Genomic DNA, 14,535 nt, shown 5'->3' with positions numbered 1-14,535 from the left:
AAATTAAAAACCATAATTTTATTGGCAGCAATTATTTGTTTACATTTTCAATAACGGCTCTCTTATCCTACTATTTAATTAATACATTGCTTTAACCTTATTAATAATTGAAAAGGATTTAATTCTCATTATTAATATTAGTGTCCATGTGGAGAGTGATTAAAAATCAGCATTTTATATCCTACAATTATTTGTTTATATTTTTAGTATTAACTATTTTGTCTCATTGATTTAATTAATACATAGCTTTTACCATAATTACAGTATGGAATGTGAGAAGGTTTTAAATACTATCATTTATATAATTAATATCTATATAGAGAGGGGAGCTCAGCGCAAGCTAAAACTTTATTTTAATTATATAAAAAAATATTATTTTTATTTACACCGCAATTAAAGAATAATAGTGGTATTTAACATAGAAATTTTGTTAATATCTTTATATTTTATTTTATTTTATTTAATAATTTTTAAATTTAATATTTAATACTAACTTGATCGGATCAATGATGCAAATCATTGACCAGGTCAATCCCCTTGCGGGTTTAAACCTTTGACTATTTACTAATGCATTGTTGCAATTTGGGTAGCAGATTTATGTCACGCCCCGAACCAACATCCGAGTCCGGCATACGACACGACTGCACACTCTCTAGAATAGAGCCCTAAAGAATATGCAAGGCCTAAAAATATAATACAATCTCAATACCATAATCAACAATGATCTCAATCCATATCAGACAACAAAGTTGATTTAATTACAGAATTTGATCATCTAACCAAAATCCGTAATGCTCTATCTAATCATTCCCTCCATCTGCGATCTCAACCATAGCTATATACTATAGCACCTGCAACTCTAAAAAAGAGAAAGGGGAAGGGATTGTGAGCTTTACAACCCAGTAAGAATTCTCATACATCCGCACCAACTCAATAATAATATAAATTTGAAAACCGCAAAAAGTCGTTGCACACATCATGAAATCACAAATCGATTATCAATAACACTCGAATAATCAATATAATATATATATATATATATATATATATATAATATCAAAAGAAATTCAACCACTCAAGAGTACTATAGCATATGATATCTCATAAAGCTTCATTAATGCTTTCAATGCTTTTTTTTTAACTTGATTCGAATTAATTATCTTATCGACTTTAGGCCTGCCAAAGTATCACATTTCCAGCCTGTGACAGGGCCTGCCAATTATAGTATCACATTTTCAGCCTGTGATGGGGCCTGCAAAGTATCACATTTCTAGCCAGTGACTAGACTTGCCATAATAACGAGATAAGCCCAAAGTTCTTGTTTATTCAATTCAATTTACATCCACACATCAATTCCTTTTTTATCTATTTTCGACTTTAGACTAACCACAGTCATGTTTCTAATCTATGATGGGGCAACCAATAATAACATGGTTAGTCCAGAGCACTAGATCCATTAGTCCGATTGTGCAAGTGTAAGTTATACTCATATACCCATCATACTATTCATCACAAGCAAACATGATCAAAATATGATTTAATACCAAAACCATCATAAAACTATTCTTGCTTTTTACTTATCTGAATCATAGCATATCATATATATATATATGTACAAAAATATTTATATCATGTAGATCAGTGTACAAGAATTCTTACCTGTTTTCTAACAACTAGACAGACTATCATGATCTACGAACCAGGAGCGCAGAATCCTACTCAATATCTTCTTGTCCAAAAGATTGTTCTCCTACAGAACTAAATCAACATAAAAAATTATCCGAGATATCTGACTGCCCAGAACTCTCTACTGGTCCACTAAAGGTCCACCATCACGTAGTAATCTAAGACTATCCAGCAGCCCTCACAACTAATGATCTCTCCGGATCAAGTTAGAGAGATAAAGTACCAACAGAAAGAGAGAGAAACTAGAGTATAAGATCTCGTTGGGCTTCTTCTTGCCCGAATGACTATAGCCTCATACAAATCAGTGCTAGACTATGAAAATATATTCATATATGATGACATATGAGGCTAACTAGATAACAATGCCCATTTATTCGAATCGGTTAAGGGTTATCAATTATGGGTCTAATGGTGGCTGACAACAGTTGGATGCAAGACGGACAGGGTTGACTAGGTAGCAGCGTCCGACGATCTGGGTCGGTCCGCTTTGGTCAATCAGGTCAGACAACTCATGAAATAAGAATTAGTCTATGGTACTGATAACAAAATAGAGATTCATGATGATAGAGTCCAGCAATACTCAACAATAGTCAGGGTAAGGCTGGTGTGACAAATAGTCGCAACGACACTAGACCAAAAGCCTCTGACTGGTTAACTCGGGTCTACAATGAGAACATTATGACTTTTTTGCTGGATCTATAGAACTACGTGAAGAGAGAGAAACAATCCAGATAGAGAGATGAAGTTCAATAGAGAGAAAGCATAGCAGAGAGAAACAGGTCAGGAGAGTGGAGAGAGGGGAGAGAGAAAGAGGCCTTCTTCCTCTTCTCGAAATAGGGGGGGCTCTCTTTCTCAAACCGAGCCATGGAAGAGCCGGTGGACAGCGGCCTACAACAGTCTCCGGTGACGGCAACGACGACGACTCGGAGCCGCAAGCCATCACCTGTGGTGACCGGCGAACCAAGGGAGAAGAAGAGAGGAAGCAAACGAAGAGCAAGGGATGTCAATCTTGGCCTGGGTCATGCCCGATTCTACCCATCAACAGCCACATGTTCAGCGTTCCTAGACGGCTGAAAATCCCGGCGGCCGGCGGCGGCGAAACCCAAAGGAAAGGAGAGTGGAGACAGGGCAAACAGGGGATCTCTTTTTCGGTCGATTTCCGGCCGATTCCTCGGCCAGCGGTCGTGATTCCGGCTTGAGGGAAGAAGGCCAAGGAAGGGGGAAGAAGGCTAGGGTGATACCTCGGCCCCAGCGGCGTTCGGTGGTCTCGACTTCTGCCAAACACAATAATGGCAACCGCGAGCTCGACGGGAAGAAGAAGAAGAACGAGAGAGAAAGAAGGGATATCGCTCTGGTAGAGGCTTTGGAGGGAGAGAGAGGACTCACGAAGCCTCTAAATAGAGGCGGCTGCGATCGGAATCCGACTCGAAGTCGGTTTTCCTCCGGCGAGCGGGAGGAGGAAGACTCCCATCGGGAGTCCTCTTCCTCTCTAGGCACGTGCCAATTTTTTTCCGCTTTTTTTTTTTTTTGTTTCAGCCCAAATTTAATTGGGCCCCGGTCAAATGGAGCAGGCCCACTTTGCCTAAAGGTCGGAGTCTTACAATTATTTCCATCTTTTATGGTAATATTATTTATGTTAGTCTTTATTATTGAATTCTATTCAAAATCTAATTTATATTAAAATAATATTTTACTTAGGTCCATATTGGAATATCAAAATGAATATAATTAATATAAAACTTATATCCTTATCCGTATTTATATCTGCTAAAAATATGGATACAAATATGAATATTTCAGTACCTGGTCTGATTTGTTTTTAGCCGTACTAAGATCAGATATAAGCTATGCATGTCAGGAACTTTCTATTAAGTTTCTGATTTTACAGTGTTACTTCTCAGTTGCTTTCTACTACCGGGAAGCTAACCGTTCCAGATGTGTTTCATACCAGAAAGTTGCATCATGCAAGTGTTTAGAACTTGGTGTTTATCTGACATATCTTCATAGCATTTTTGTAAATTACAAATTGATGAGAATGCTAAGGATGTACAAATAAAGCCAAATCCAATGGGAAAAATATCATATGTTAAAGATTTCACGTTCAGAGCATCTTCAGAGTAGGCGTAAAAGGAGAAGATGGTTGCAGCTTGATCATCAGGTTAATCAAGGTTAATCACGGGGCAGATAAATAAAATGCAATAACTGTAAACAGAAGTAGATCTCATTTATCTCTGAATAGAATTTACTGATAGGATTATCCTATGGGTTTAACATTTTGGAGTCATTATCAAAGTAATGCAACGAGTTGATATCTAGTTCAGAGCTTGGGTCTTTGACTGTTCTATTGGTGAGAGGACCAGGATGTCGCTTAATGTGGTAGGTATGTCAAAACTAAGTATCCCTCTCACTATTGCAGAGACTCTCTTGGTAAAATGGCCATTCCATCTTTATATGTTTTAAAGTACACCATTCTTGATGCTTTTAAATGATGATGTTAATCAAAGAAGGAAATGTGGAGTTTTTCACAGGTAGGGAGGGACAATAGGGAACAGAAGTTGTTTTCTTACGTACTGTTAATTGAAATAGAGTTTTTCTACTCGATAAGCCAATTACAACTTACAAAAATTCAATTTTCCAATTCATTTGGATACTTTTAGCTTATCTTCTTTTGCTATAATTTCTTGGTTTCTATTGGAGTTTTTGGTGGAATTTGTGGTGCCTTCTTCCAAGCCTGGAGAGGAACATTTCAGTCCTTGGCCGCTAGAGCACGGCTGTACTACAAGTAAATCCATTCAAGTAATTCACACAAATGGCATGGAGATCCCACATGGAGGAACTTTGGCCTCCAGATGTTACGCATTATGGTATCATTTTGAGTAGCTCCCTGAACACCTTAGATATATTTCTAGTATATAATTCGAGAGCATGCTTCTCAATTGGCACTTGACCATAAAGTTGGTTGTGAATGCATTTTGTGGAAGTTTTCCTCATCCTCTCAGTCATATCAGCTTTCTATGACTACCTCATATTAAGTTACAAACTTGAAAGCATTCATATGATTGTCAACAAAATTTTTGAACAACGGACGAATACTTCTACTGCATTTTGTTATAGACATGGAAGTGAAGAATATATGCCTAAAATATGCAGATACCATTTGTCTCATATACTAAATATGTACTAAAGGTAAGTGTTGGACTCCAAGTAGCGCTTTTTGATAGAATGCTCATACTTCTCTAGAGAAATGGAAGTATTGATGCAGTGGTGAAGATCATCCTTTAGTTCATCCTTTGTATTAAATAGAATAGTTCCTTGATATTCTTTATGACATTCCACTTACAAAATCGGTGGATGATATTAGGGAATGTTTGCTCAATTACCTTTTTCATGGACAGGTCTTGATTGGTTAAGATGCATTTTGCGTGCTTGCCAAACATTGCCTCTAAAAAAGTTTGGAAGATCTAAACCGATGATTCTATCCTCTCATCTCGTACTAGTGCACAACGAAATAAAATGAATTGCAAGTGATAGTTAACACCAACAAATAATGCAAAGGCATTCTATATTTGTTGGACATGTACGTGGTATCGAAAGTGACCATATACGGAAGTATTGATAAGCCATTCTGGACCTCCTATTAATTCAAAAAATATTTGACGCACTATTGTTGGCATCTAATTGGATGGCATAAAAAGGTTAGATTCTTGGCTTGTAAACATCGAAAAAGATGCACTCTTGTCTGAACGTCAATATTGAATAATTGTTTTTGAAGGTTGAATCTAAAGTTGCTTAGATCCTTCCTAGTGAATATACCTCCATGCAGTTGTGATATAGCATCTATAACTTGTCGAGTAGAAATATTTTGCTCATGTAAAGTTTCTATGAATTTTTTGTCTTCTGCGGTAATTTTTTTTGTGTGATTGGAGAAAGCAAGTTTTAGATAGGCTATAAATGAACTCATAACTATGAATATCAATAAATATTATGTTCTTTCATAAAGGCCAGCTCAATCTTTAGGCAACTGAGACGGTCGTTAAGGCCCCGGCCCAAAGCAGACCCATCGCAGTCCAGGAAGGCCCCAAAGAAAATAGAAAGAAAAAATATCCTTCTTAGTGAGTTAGCCTTTGGCTTCCAAATGCATTGGGCCGCTCTTATCTCTCATTTGCCAACCTCATTTTTTTCTAATATGCATTTTTGCTTTGTATCCAATATGGATGCTCTAGGTATCCTTGCATGGAGTTGTAAGTTCTGCATGGCCTTCTCCATCAAATACTCGATCCTAGGCTTACATGTCCCTTCTTTGCAACATGTGCATTCTTGCCTAGTGATTACCGCGGCTAAAAGGGTATATGGTGGAAAGTGTATGTGCCGAGATTTGTGCAGATGGGACGGTCCCGGAGGTGACCGAATTTGCCACCGGATGCGGTTGAATGGAACGTGGACTCTCTCCCCTCTCTATATAATATTTACGTACATGCATGGCACTAAAACATGCAGAAAAATGGCGAGCCCAGCATATTTGTTATTCTTTTGTCGACAATATAAAGACGATTCACCATGCATAAATTCGAAATTATCGCCTGCTAACTTCTCCTACTGTTTGATTGGAGCACACCCACTCATTCCCCTGGATAAAATTGTCCAGCGAGTAGGTACATAAATGCTCCTCCGGTATCTGGCTGCTCCACGGCACCCTCGCCGACATGTTCGCCCCAGGCCCCGAGCTCCCGAACTCGCCGTAGAACAGCGTGTTGAGCGCGAAGTCACCGTCCCACGGCAGCCACCCTTCCGCCCTTACAATGGCCTCCATGTAGGTCTCGACGAACACGGTCCTCGAGTACTCCTTCCACGGCCGCCCGAGGTAGGCCCGGTGGACGGCGGGATTCCGGCGGTACAGCGCGACGTACTCGTCGCTGCCGTTGACGACGCAGCGGCGGAAGACGAAGCCGGTGGATTGGACGGGGTCGGTGCGGCCGTGGGCGGAGAGAGTGCTGGACTCGCCGTGCTCTGGGTTGAGCTGGCGGGGGAGGAAGAGGAGGAGGCAGCTCTCGAAGACGGCGGCGGAGTTGCCGAAGACGAAGTCGACTGTGCCGGAGATGCGGCAGTTGCGGTAGAGCTGGCGGAGGGAGTGGGCGTAGAGGGTGTCCTGGTGGCCGAGGAGTTCGACGGTGTCGAGGATGGAGAGGTCGCTGTCGGAGCGGAAGGCCACGGCCTGGTGGGCGTCCGGGCCCGCCGTGTTGGCGATGGTCAGGTTCCGGGCTCGGAATCCGTCGCCACTGACACCTGCGCCGGGCAGCAAAAAATATATGCAATGTGGTTTGGTTATACGGAAACTCCCTTCGGAGCACGTATTGCTAAGTATTGAAACCGAATCTAGCACTAATATATATAGAGTTACATTAATAATTTAGGGGAACTTGCTTAGTGGTCCATTTATTAACCGAACTTTAACATTAAATCCCTGTTGACCGGTTGTTTAATATATATTTCAACATTGCTTTATGGGATGAAAATGCCCCCGCCTCTCCCATTCTCACCGAAGAAGGAGAAGAAAAAGGCAGCCACCGGCCACGACCCGCCTCCTCTCGAGCCCCCTCCCACGCCTGCCGCCGGCCACGGCATGCCCCCTCCTGCGCCCGCTGTCCCCTTCCGTGCCGCCGGGAATGCCTCCGCCCCCACGGTGGGGAGGTGCCGAAGAAGAGGAGCCGCTGGCCAGCCGCAGGCGCCGCCGGCTGCGACTCGGCCCCCCTCCGGTGGCCCCCTCTTGCGGCCACCACCGTCCAGCCCCCTTCCGTAGCTGCCGGCCTCGCGAGAGGAGAAGGAAGAAGAAAGAAGGAGAAGGGAAGAAGAGAAGAAAAAAAGAAAAAAAAGAAAAGGAAAGAAAAATGAGAAAATAAAATAAAATAAAAATAAAAATAAAAATAAAGTTAACTGTGTTCCTAGACAAGTCAACTGTGTTCACAGATAAGTTAACTGTGTTCACAGACAACTTAATTGTGTTCACAGATCTGGGGTCGACCCCTGCTCACCTGGAGTCGACCCCTTAACAGCACGAGTCGACCTCTGCTCACCTGGAGTCGACTCTCTCAGGCTTTCCTAGACAAGTTAACTGTGTTTCTAGACAAGTTAACTGTTCCTGGACAACTGTGTTCCTAGACAAGTTAACTGTGTTCACAGACAACTTAACTGTATTCCTAGACAAATGTTTTCCTAAACAAGTTAACTGTGTTCCTAGACAAGTTAACTGTGTTCCCAAACAACTTAACTGTGTTCCTAGACAACTGTGTTTCTGACAAGTTAACTGTGTTCACAGACAACTTAACTGTGTTCCTAAACAACTGTATTCCTAGACAAGTACTTAACTGTGTTCCGAGACAAGTTAACTATGTTCTTAAACAAGTTAACTGTGTTTCCAAACAACTTAACTGTGTTCCTAGACAAGTTAACTGTGTTTCCAAACAACTTAACTGTGTTCCTAGACAAGTTAACTGTTTTCACAGACAACTTAACTGTGTTTCTAGATAAGTTAACCGTGTTCATAGACAAGTTAACTGTGTTCCTAGATAACTGTATTCCTAGACAACTTAACTGTATTCCTAGACAACTTAATTGTGTTCACAGATAACTTAACTGTGCTCCTAGACAACTATGTTCCTAGACAAGTTAACTTTATTCCTAGACGAGTTAACTGTGTTCCTAGACGAGTTAACTATGCTGTGTTCCTAGACAACTGTGTTCCTAGATAAGTTAACTGTGTTCCCAAACAACTTAACTATGTTCCTAGACAACTGTGTTCCTAGACAACTTAACTGTGTTCACAGACAACTTAACTGTATTTACAGATAAGTTAACTGTGTTCACAGACAACTTAACTGTATTCACAGACAAGTTACCTATGTTCACAGATAAGTTAACTGTGCTCACAGACCTGGGGTCGACCCCTGCTCACTTGGAGTTGACCCCTTAACAGCACGAGTCGACCTCTGCTCACCTGGAGTCGACTCTCTTAGGCTTTCCAGAGAGCTATTTTTCTGCCTGATTTCAGGGGTCGACTCCAGCTCTTCAGGGGTCGACCCCAGCTCTTCAAGGGTAGACCCCAGCTCAGCATGAGTCTACAACAATTTTCTAATAACACATAACTGTGTGCATAGTTCTATTTACTGTGTTCGCAGACAAAATAATTATGTTCCGAAATAAATAACTGTGTGCACAGTCGAAATAACTGTGTTCCCGAGTAGAATAAGTGTGTTCCGGGATGATTTAACTGTGTTCTAAGCTTATTTAACTGTGTTCCATTCTAGATTAAGTGTGTTCCAAACTTATTTAACTGTGTTCCAAGCTTATTTAACTTTATTTTTATTTTTTCCTTTTTTTCTTCTTTTTTTTCTTTTTTTTTCTTTTTTTTTCCTTCTCTTCTTTCCTTCTTCTTCTTTCTTCTTTCTTCTCCTCCCGCGAGCCGGCGACACACAGTTAAGTTGTCTGCGAACACAGTTAACAGGACTGTGCACACAGTTAAGTGTTCTTAGAAAATTGTTGTAGAAGTGGGCGAGTCGACCCAAGATTCTCGCGAGTCGACCCCAGCAGAGCAGGAGTCGACCCCAGTGCAAGGCGAGTCGACCCCAGTTCAAACCTTTTCTTTTCTTTTTCTTTTTTTTTCTTCTCTTCTTCCCTTCTTCTTCTTTCTTCTCCTCCCGCGAGCCGGTGGCACCGGAAGGGGGCCGAGCCGTGGCAGCTGCAGGAGGGGGCCGGGACACTGTTGGTGGCGGCTGGCCACCGTCAGTCGCGGCTGCCACAAGCCGGTGGCACCGGAAGGGGGCCGGGCCATGGCGGCTGCAGGAGGGGGCCGGGACACTGTTGGCGGCGGCTGGCCACCGTCAGCCGCGGCGCCTGTGGCAGCCGCGGCTAGCCAGCGGAGAACTCCTCTCCTCCTACGAGGCCGGCGACGCCGGAAAGGGGCTGGGCCGCGGCGGACGCTGGAGGAGGGCGGGCCGTGGCCGGCGACAGCCGCAGGACGCGGGAGGGCGCCCTTCTTCCTCTTCTTCGGCACCTTCCCACCGTGGGGGCGGGGAAGGAGGCATTTCCGGCGGCGCGGCCGCGCGAGGGGGCTCAGGAGGAGGCGAGCCGAGGCCGGCGGCGGCCACGGGAGGGGGCGGGCCGCGGTCGGCGGCGGCCGCGGCTGAGAGATTACAGTTTGGAAAGTCTCTAAAATTCTTCTTCTTCAGGAGGATGGGAGATCATGAGGGAAGGGGCATTCTCGGTATCTTATTTTAAAATAAAAGGGGCTCAGGGACCGGGAATTACAGTTTGGAAAGTCTCTGAATCGGATGTTTTAGATTTAATTAACAAGGACTTTTTGTTACAGTGGAATCTTTAGAGGGATGGAAATGTAATTTCCCCAATAATTTATCCATATTAGGAAAAAAAGTTGTAAAAAGAATTTTTTTTGATTTTATAATTGCTTGATGGACCAGTTTTGGATCTAGGGGCCACTACTCGCAATCTTCCGATGCTTTAATCCTTGATTCGGGCACGTGCGAACCGTGTATATGAACATGCCGCATAACCAATTCGATATTGTGTGTGTGAGGGCCCGGTAAAGGCCCGGTTCGTTTGACCGACCTGACCCGAGCTTGGCCCAGCCCAAACTCACATTAAAAAAAATATATAAAACAGTTCTCCATCCGAGTCCTTGTGGGAGTGGACTTCCGAGAGCCAAGGAAAGCTTGCCTTCTCTATATAACCACCTCCCCACCCCCTTAGCCCTCCACCTCAAGCTCTATCCTTTCTTTCCCTCTTCTTCTTCCTTTTTCTCTATTGTGTTCACGGTGGCCAGTCATTGTGCTCGCCAAAAATAGGGGTCGCCAACACTTCCAAAGCTGAGGTAACACTGTGATCTTCTTCTCCTTTCTTTGTTCTTCTTCCCATGTCTTAAAATCATGGCTGTTGGCCGAGAAATTGGCCGGACATTCTTCTCCTTTTTCCAACCACTGCCTCCACTGGCATTCATCGCCGAGGCTTTCAATTGTTATCCCTAACCAAATGCTGGAGCTCCAGCCGCCAGCAAGCCGACTGGTGCTTGGTATTGATTGGATCACAGAACCCTGCTCGACCCTATTTTTTTGGGGTTGAATCCGACTGGTCGGCCACCGCCACCAGCCGCCCCTACCGATCGCCACCGCCGCCTGCTGCTATCTCGCCGGATTGCGACACTGCAGCCATCAGCCTGCCTCCTTTCCTCCTCTATTTTGCTAAGAAAGATGAAGATAAGAAGTGAAGGCTCTCTTTCTCTCTCTTATATTCTCTCTTCTTTCTCTTTCATCTCCCTCTTTCTCTCTCTAAATGGAACCCATGGATCTAAGGGCTCGTTTGGTTCGCGGGAAGCATTTTCCCTCCTAGGAATATGATTCCTGGAAAACAAATTCCTAGGAAGAGGATGCCTAGGAAAGTACTTTTAGCATGTTTGGTTGACGATGGAAAAGTGACAAATTTTCAAAGTGCTTATGTTTGGTTGGCCATCCACTTTTCTGAGAAAGTTATATATAATTTCTATTATGCCCTTAATAAAAATTAGGTCTTTAATGCCTCTTTAATGCTTCTTTAATGCTGAAGGGCCTTTTTGGAAAAAAATAAAAATGGAGTAATTCACGCCTCATGGAAAAGTAACTTTCCCATGTTTCTCATAGAAAAGACTTTTCCATGAAATGTGGAAATTATATTTTCACGGAAATACAACTTTTCCATCTCTCTCCTTTGAAAACTCCAACCAAACAAGAGACATCTCATTACTTTTCCGTTGACCACACTTTCCCTCCTTTTCCCACGAACCAAACGAGCCCTAAGGGTTTCCCATCTACTTGTTCTATAGACCCAAGTTGAACCCTAGAAAGTGCCATAAATTGTCCTAATGCCTGGACTGCTTGCTGGACCGATCACCTCGACCTTGTTAAGTATCCCTGAAACCTACTAATCATGAACCCTGTCGAATGACCTTAGCTCTGATCGAGTCCATACCCTATAAATTATTGACTGAGTTGCTTAGACCTGACCTGCTCAGAGCCGCTGAACATTGTCATCCGACCAACCATCTCCTTTTTTTATTATTTTAATTCGATTAAAATCGTCGAATAAAAATTAATCTTGCTTTTAATGTTTTTAAATAGGTTTAGGAGATTTGCCTAGTGAAGTTTGATGATCTAAGACAGTAGAGGCAAGTAGATCTTACACTCCTTATTATTTTTTAAATTATCATATTTTTTATGCATGTGATATTGCAAACAAAGATGTCATGTTTTTTTAAAATTATGAATCAGCATATGTTATAAAAATCATATTTTATGAAAAATAGTTTCATTAATATTCTGATAAAAATAATTTTATTATGAAATATGAATCTGATTATGCCATTTAGTGTTTTTATCTATTTATGTATATTTTTTAAGAATAAAAATATATGTTTTCTAAAAGCTCTCGGATAACTATGCATGATTTCTATAATTGAAAAAATAGACATCCGGAGCTAGAATCCAAACGAACATAGGCTCTACCGACGGATATAAAGTTGGCATATGAAATATGAATCTATGTCGATTACAAACATAAATTCTATCATGGATATAAAGTAATCGTAGTATGAATATCTGTAAGCAATATTTTAAACTATAATTTGGTTAAATAGCAGAAGAATGATTTATGTATTTTTTTTACAAAATTAATTTGGAACTATGTTTATGAAATATGGATGATTTGTTCATGCATTATTTGTTTTATAATTTATTTTAATATACAGTACTATAAAATACTTTATTTTTTTGTAATATCTGCTATTTTTTTCTAAATGAAGTATTGATATTGAGAAAAAAAATTATACATGATCCGATAAGGTAACGTAAAATTTACTTACCTCTATTTTTGTTTTTTTAGGCGAATAGATGATCCAAACTTGGAGTTCATACTAGTAAGGTTGATTATGAATTTGTAGCTTAGTAATTTTTTCAATTTTGGGAATTATGAATTTGGTATTTATATTTAGATTTAGATGCTTTGAACCTATTGATTGTATTTAATAGATAATAAAATTAGATTCTTATTTTCTTTGATGTAAATTTGGAAGTTAATATTGGTTTAAAATCTAAGGTGTAATGTTTGATTTTAGTTATTAAAGGTTGTAACTAATTACTTACCGACAGTCGCCGTGTTGTAGGTGCTGACACCGAGCATGCCGACGTTGAGAGACCCCGTAATAATGGTTTTGCCCATCCCATCCCCGACGAATTCCAAATTGGTCTTATCGTACGGCACCCGAATCGTCTCCTCGTAGACCCCGGCCTTAATATAAATCACGAACCGTCCCGCCGATCCTACCGGCGCGTGGTCGACCGCCGCCTGGACCGTGAGGTAGCCGCAGCCCCCGTCCTTGCACACCATGAAATCCGGGCTCGGGTCCTTCGTCCCGGCGCTGGCGGCGGCGGAGAAGGAGAACGATCCCTCGTGGTCGGCCCAGTAGCCGTCGCGCTCTGTCTGGGGCGGGCCCCAGAGGGCGGTGTCGGCGCCGTAGCGCTGGAGGGCGGCTAGCATACCAACGGCGTTGCTGCTCTGGTTGGGGAGGAAGGCCATGGCGTCCGCAACCTGGGTGGTTCCGTTGAGGTACTTGAGGCCGGACCAGCATTCGTACTGGTAGAGAAGGGCGGCGCTGGCCCAGGCGCGGGCGTCGGCGAGGGCGCCGGTGGGGAAGGCGCGGAAGAAGGCAGCGGAGAGGCGGCGGTCGGAGTAGGAGAGGAACTCGAGGCAGCTGGTGGCGGCCTTGGTGCGGTTGTGGTCAGAGGCATTTTCGGAGGCGTTGAGGATGGACTGGAGCATGGAGCGGGCGGTCTGGATGCCGGCGGCGGAAGCGTTGGCGGCGGCGAGGATGAGGTCGAAGGGGGAGGGGTTGGGGGGGAGGAACGGGGAATGGGAGAGGGTGGACTCGCAGGCTTCCGGGAAGCGGGTGGCCTTGCACGCCTGGCGGATCTGAGAAGAGGGCGCGTCGGAGGTTGTATGGTTGGAGAGGGAAGAGCGGTGGCCGTGGTGATCGTTGTGGTGGACGCCGCCATCGGTGGGGGCGGTGGAGAGGAGGAGAAGCAGAAGGGAGATGAGGGAGGCCATGGGAGGGGGAGGGGGAGGAGGGGAGGGAAAGTAGGGAGGCAAATGGAGAGGGTTTCGGCTTAATAATAGGCCTTTTTTTTTGGGTACATGACAGGAGGCCATCAGTAGGGGACCGAACGGACAAGGTAGCTGAAAACGGAAGTACCATAGATAACGTGCATAGATATAGCCAAAAAAAATAAAAAAATAATATATTATGGAGAGCAGTAGATAACTCCACCTCACTCTCCCATAGATGGTCCCCTGAGTAGCTAGCAACAAAAGAAGCTACCCAATCTGCTGCCCTGTTGGCCTCTCTAAACACATGCTTCACCTGAAGCACCAGTCCGTCAGAAACCATGGTCCGAATATCTCTCTCCAGTGGATGGTAATCGCCGACCTCCCTAAAAGCCTGCATGATCCACTTAATAACCGTTGCAGAGTCACCCTCTAGGATGACGTCTCTCCACTGCAAGACACACCGAACATAACACAAATCCAACCAGGCCGCTCTCAACTCTGCCTCTGGCACCGAGCTATCAAACAAGTGGCAACCCCCAGCCACAATCACCGTGGAGTCCAGGCCCCTGACAACGAAGCCTGCACCTCCGCACGAATCCAATTGATCGTCTACTAATCGCTTTGAAATATGTACAAGTAAGATTAAATTGCTTTCAGAGTTGTGCTTTGAGAGACGACTTTTAGTCCTTGACCATGCCGCCCGATCTG

General features: G+C 43.3%; 1 protein-coding gene across 1 annotated transcript; it reads right to left on the bottom strand.

Annotated features, from left to right (window-relative positions):
* Positions 1–6,192: 6,192 nt before the first annotated feature.
* LOC103717182 (probable pectinesterase/pectinesterase inhibitor 51) lies at positions 6,193–13,827 on the bottom strand. Its single transcript, XM_039128471.1, has 2 exons — positions 12,867–13,827; positions 6,193–6,969 (listed from the first exon to the last, which is right to left on the bottom strand). The coding sequence occupies exons 1-2, from the start codon at positions 13,825–13,827 to the stop codon at positions 6,260–6,262; spliced, it is 1,671 nt and encodes a 556-aa protein (XP_038984399.1). The 3' UTR covers positions 6,193–6,259.
* Positions 13,828–14,535: the final 708 nt, after the last annotated feature.

Source organism: Phoenix dactylifera, chromosome 7 (genome assembly GCF_009389715.1).
Source record: "Phoenix dactylifera cultivar Barhee BC4 chromosome 7, palm_55x_up_171113_PBpolish2nd_filt_p, whole genome shotgun sequence".
Classification (NCBI taxonomy): Eukaryota; Viridiplantae; Streptophyta; class Magnoliopsida; order Arecales; family Arecaceae; genus Phoenix; species Phoenix dactylifera.
This window is presented reverse-complemented; position numbering and strand designations above follow the sequence as displayed.

Excerpts from the sequence above, each read along its gene's own strand:
- LOC103717182 (XM_039128471.1), bottom strand. The coding sequence starts at position 13,827 with ATGGCCTCCCTCATCTCCCTTCTGCTTCTCCTCCTCTCCACCGCCCCC. Across the intron at positions 6,970-12,866 it reads CTACAACACGGCGACTGTCG|GTGTCAGTGGCGACGGATTC; the intron begins GTAAGTAATTAG and ends TGCCCGGCGCAG.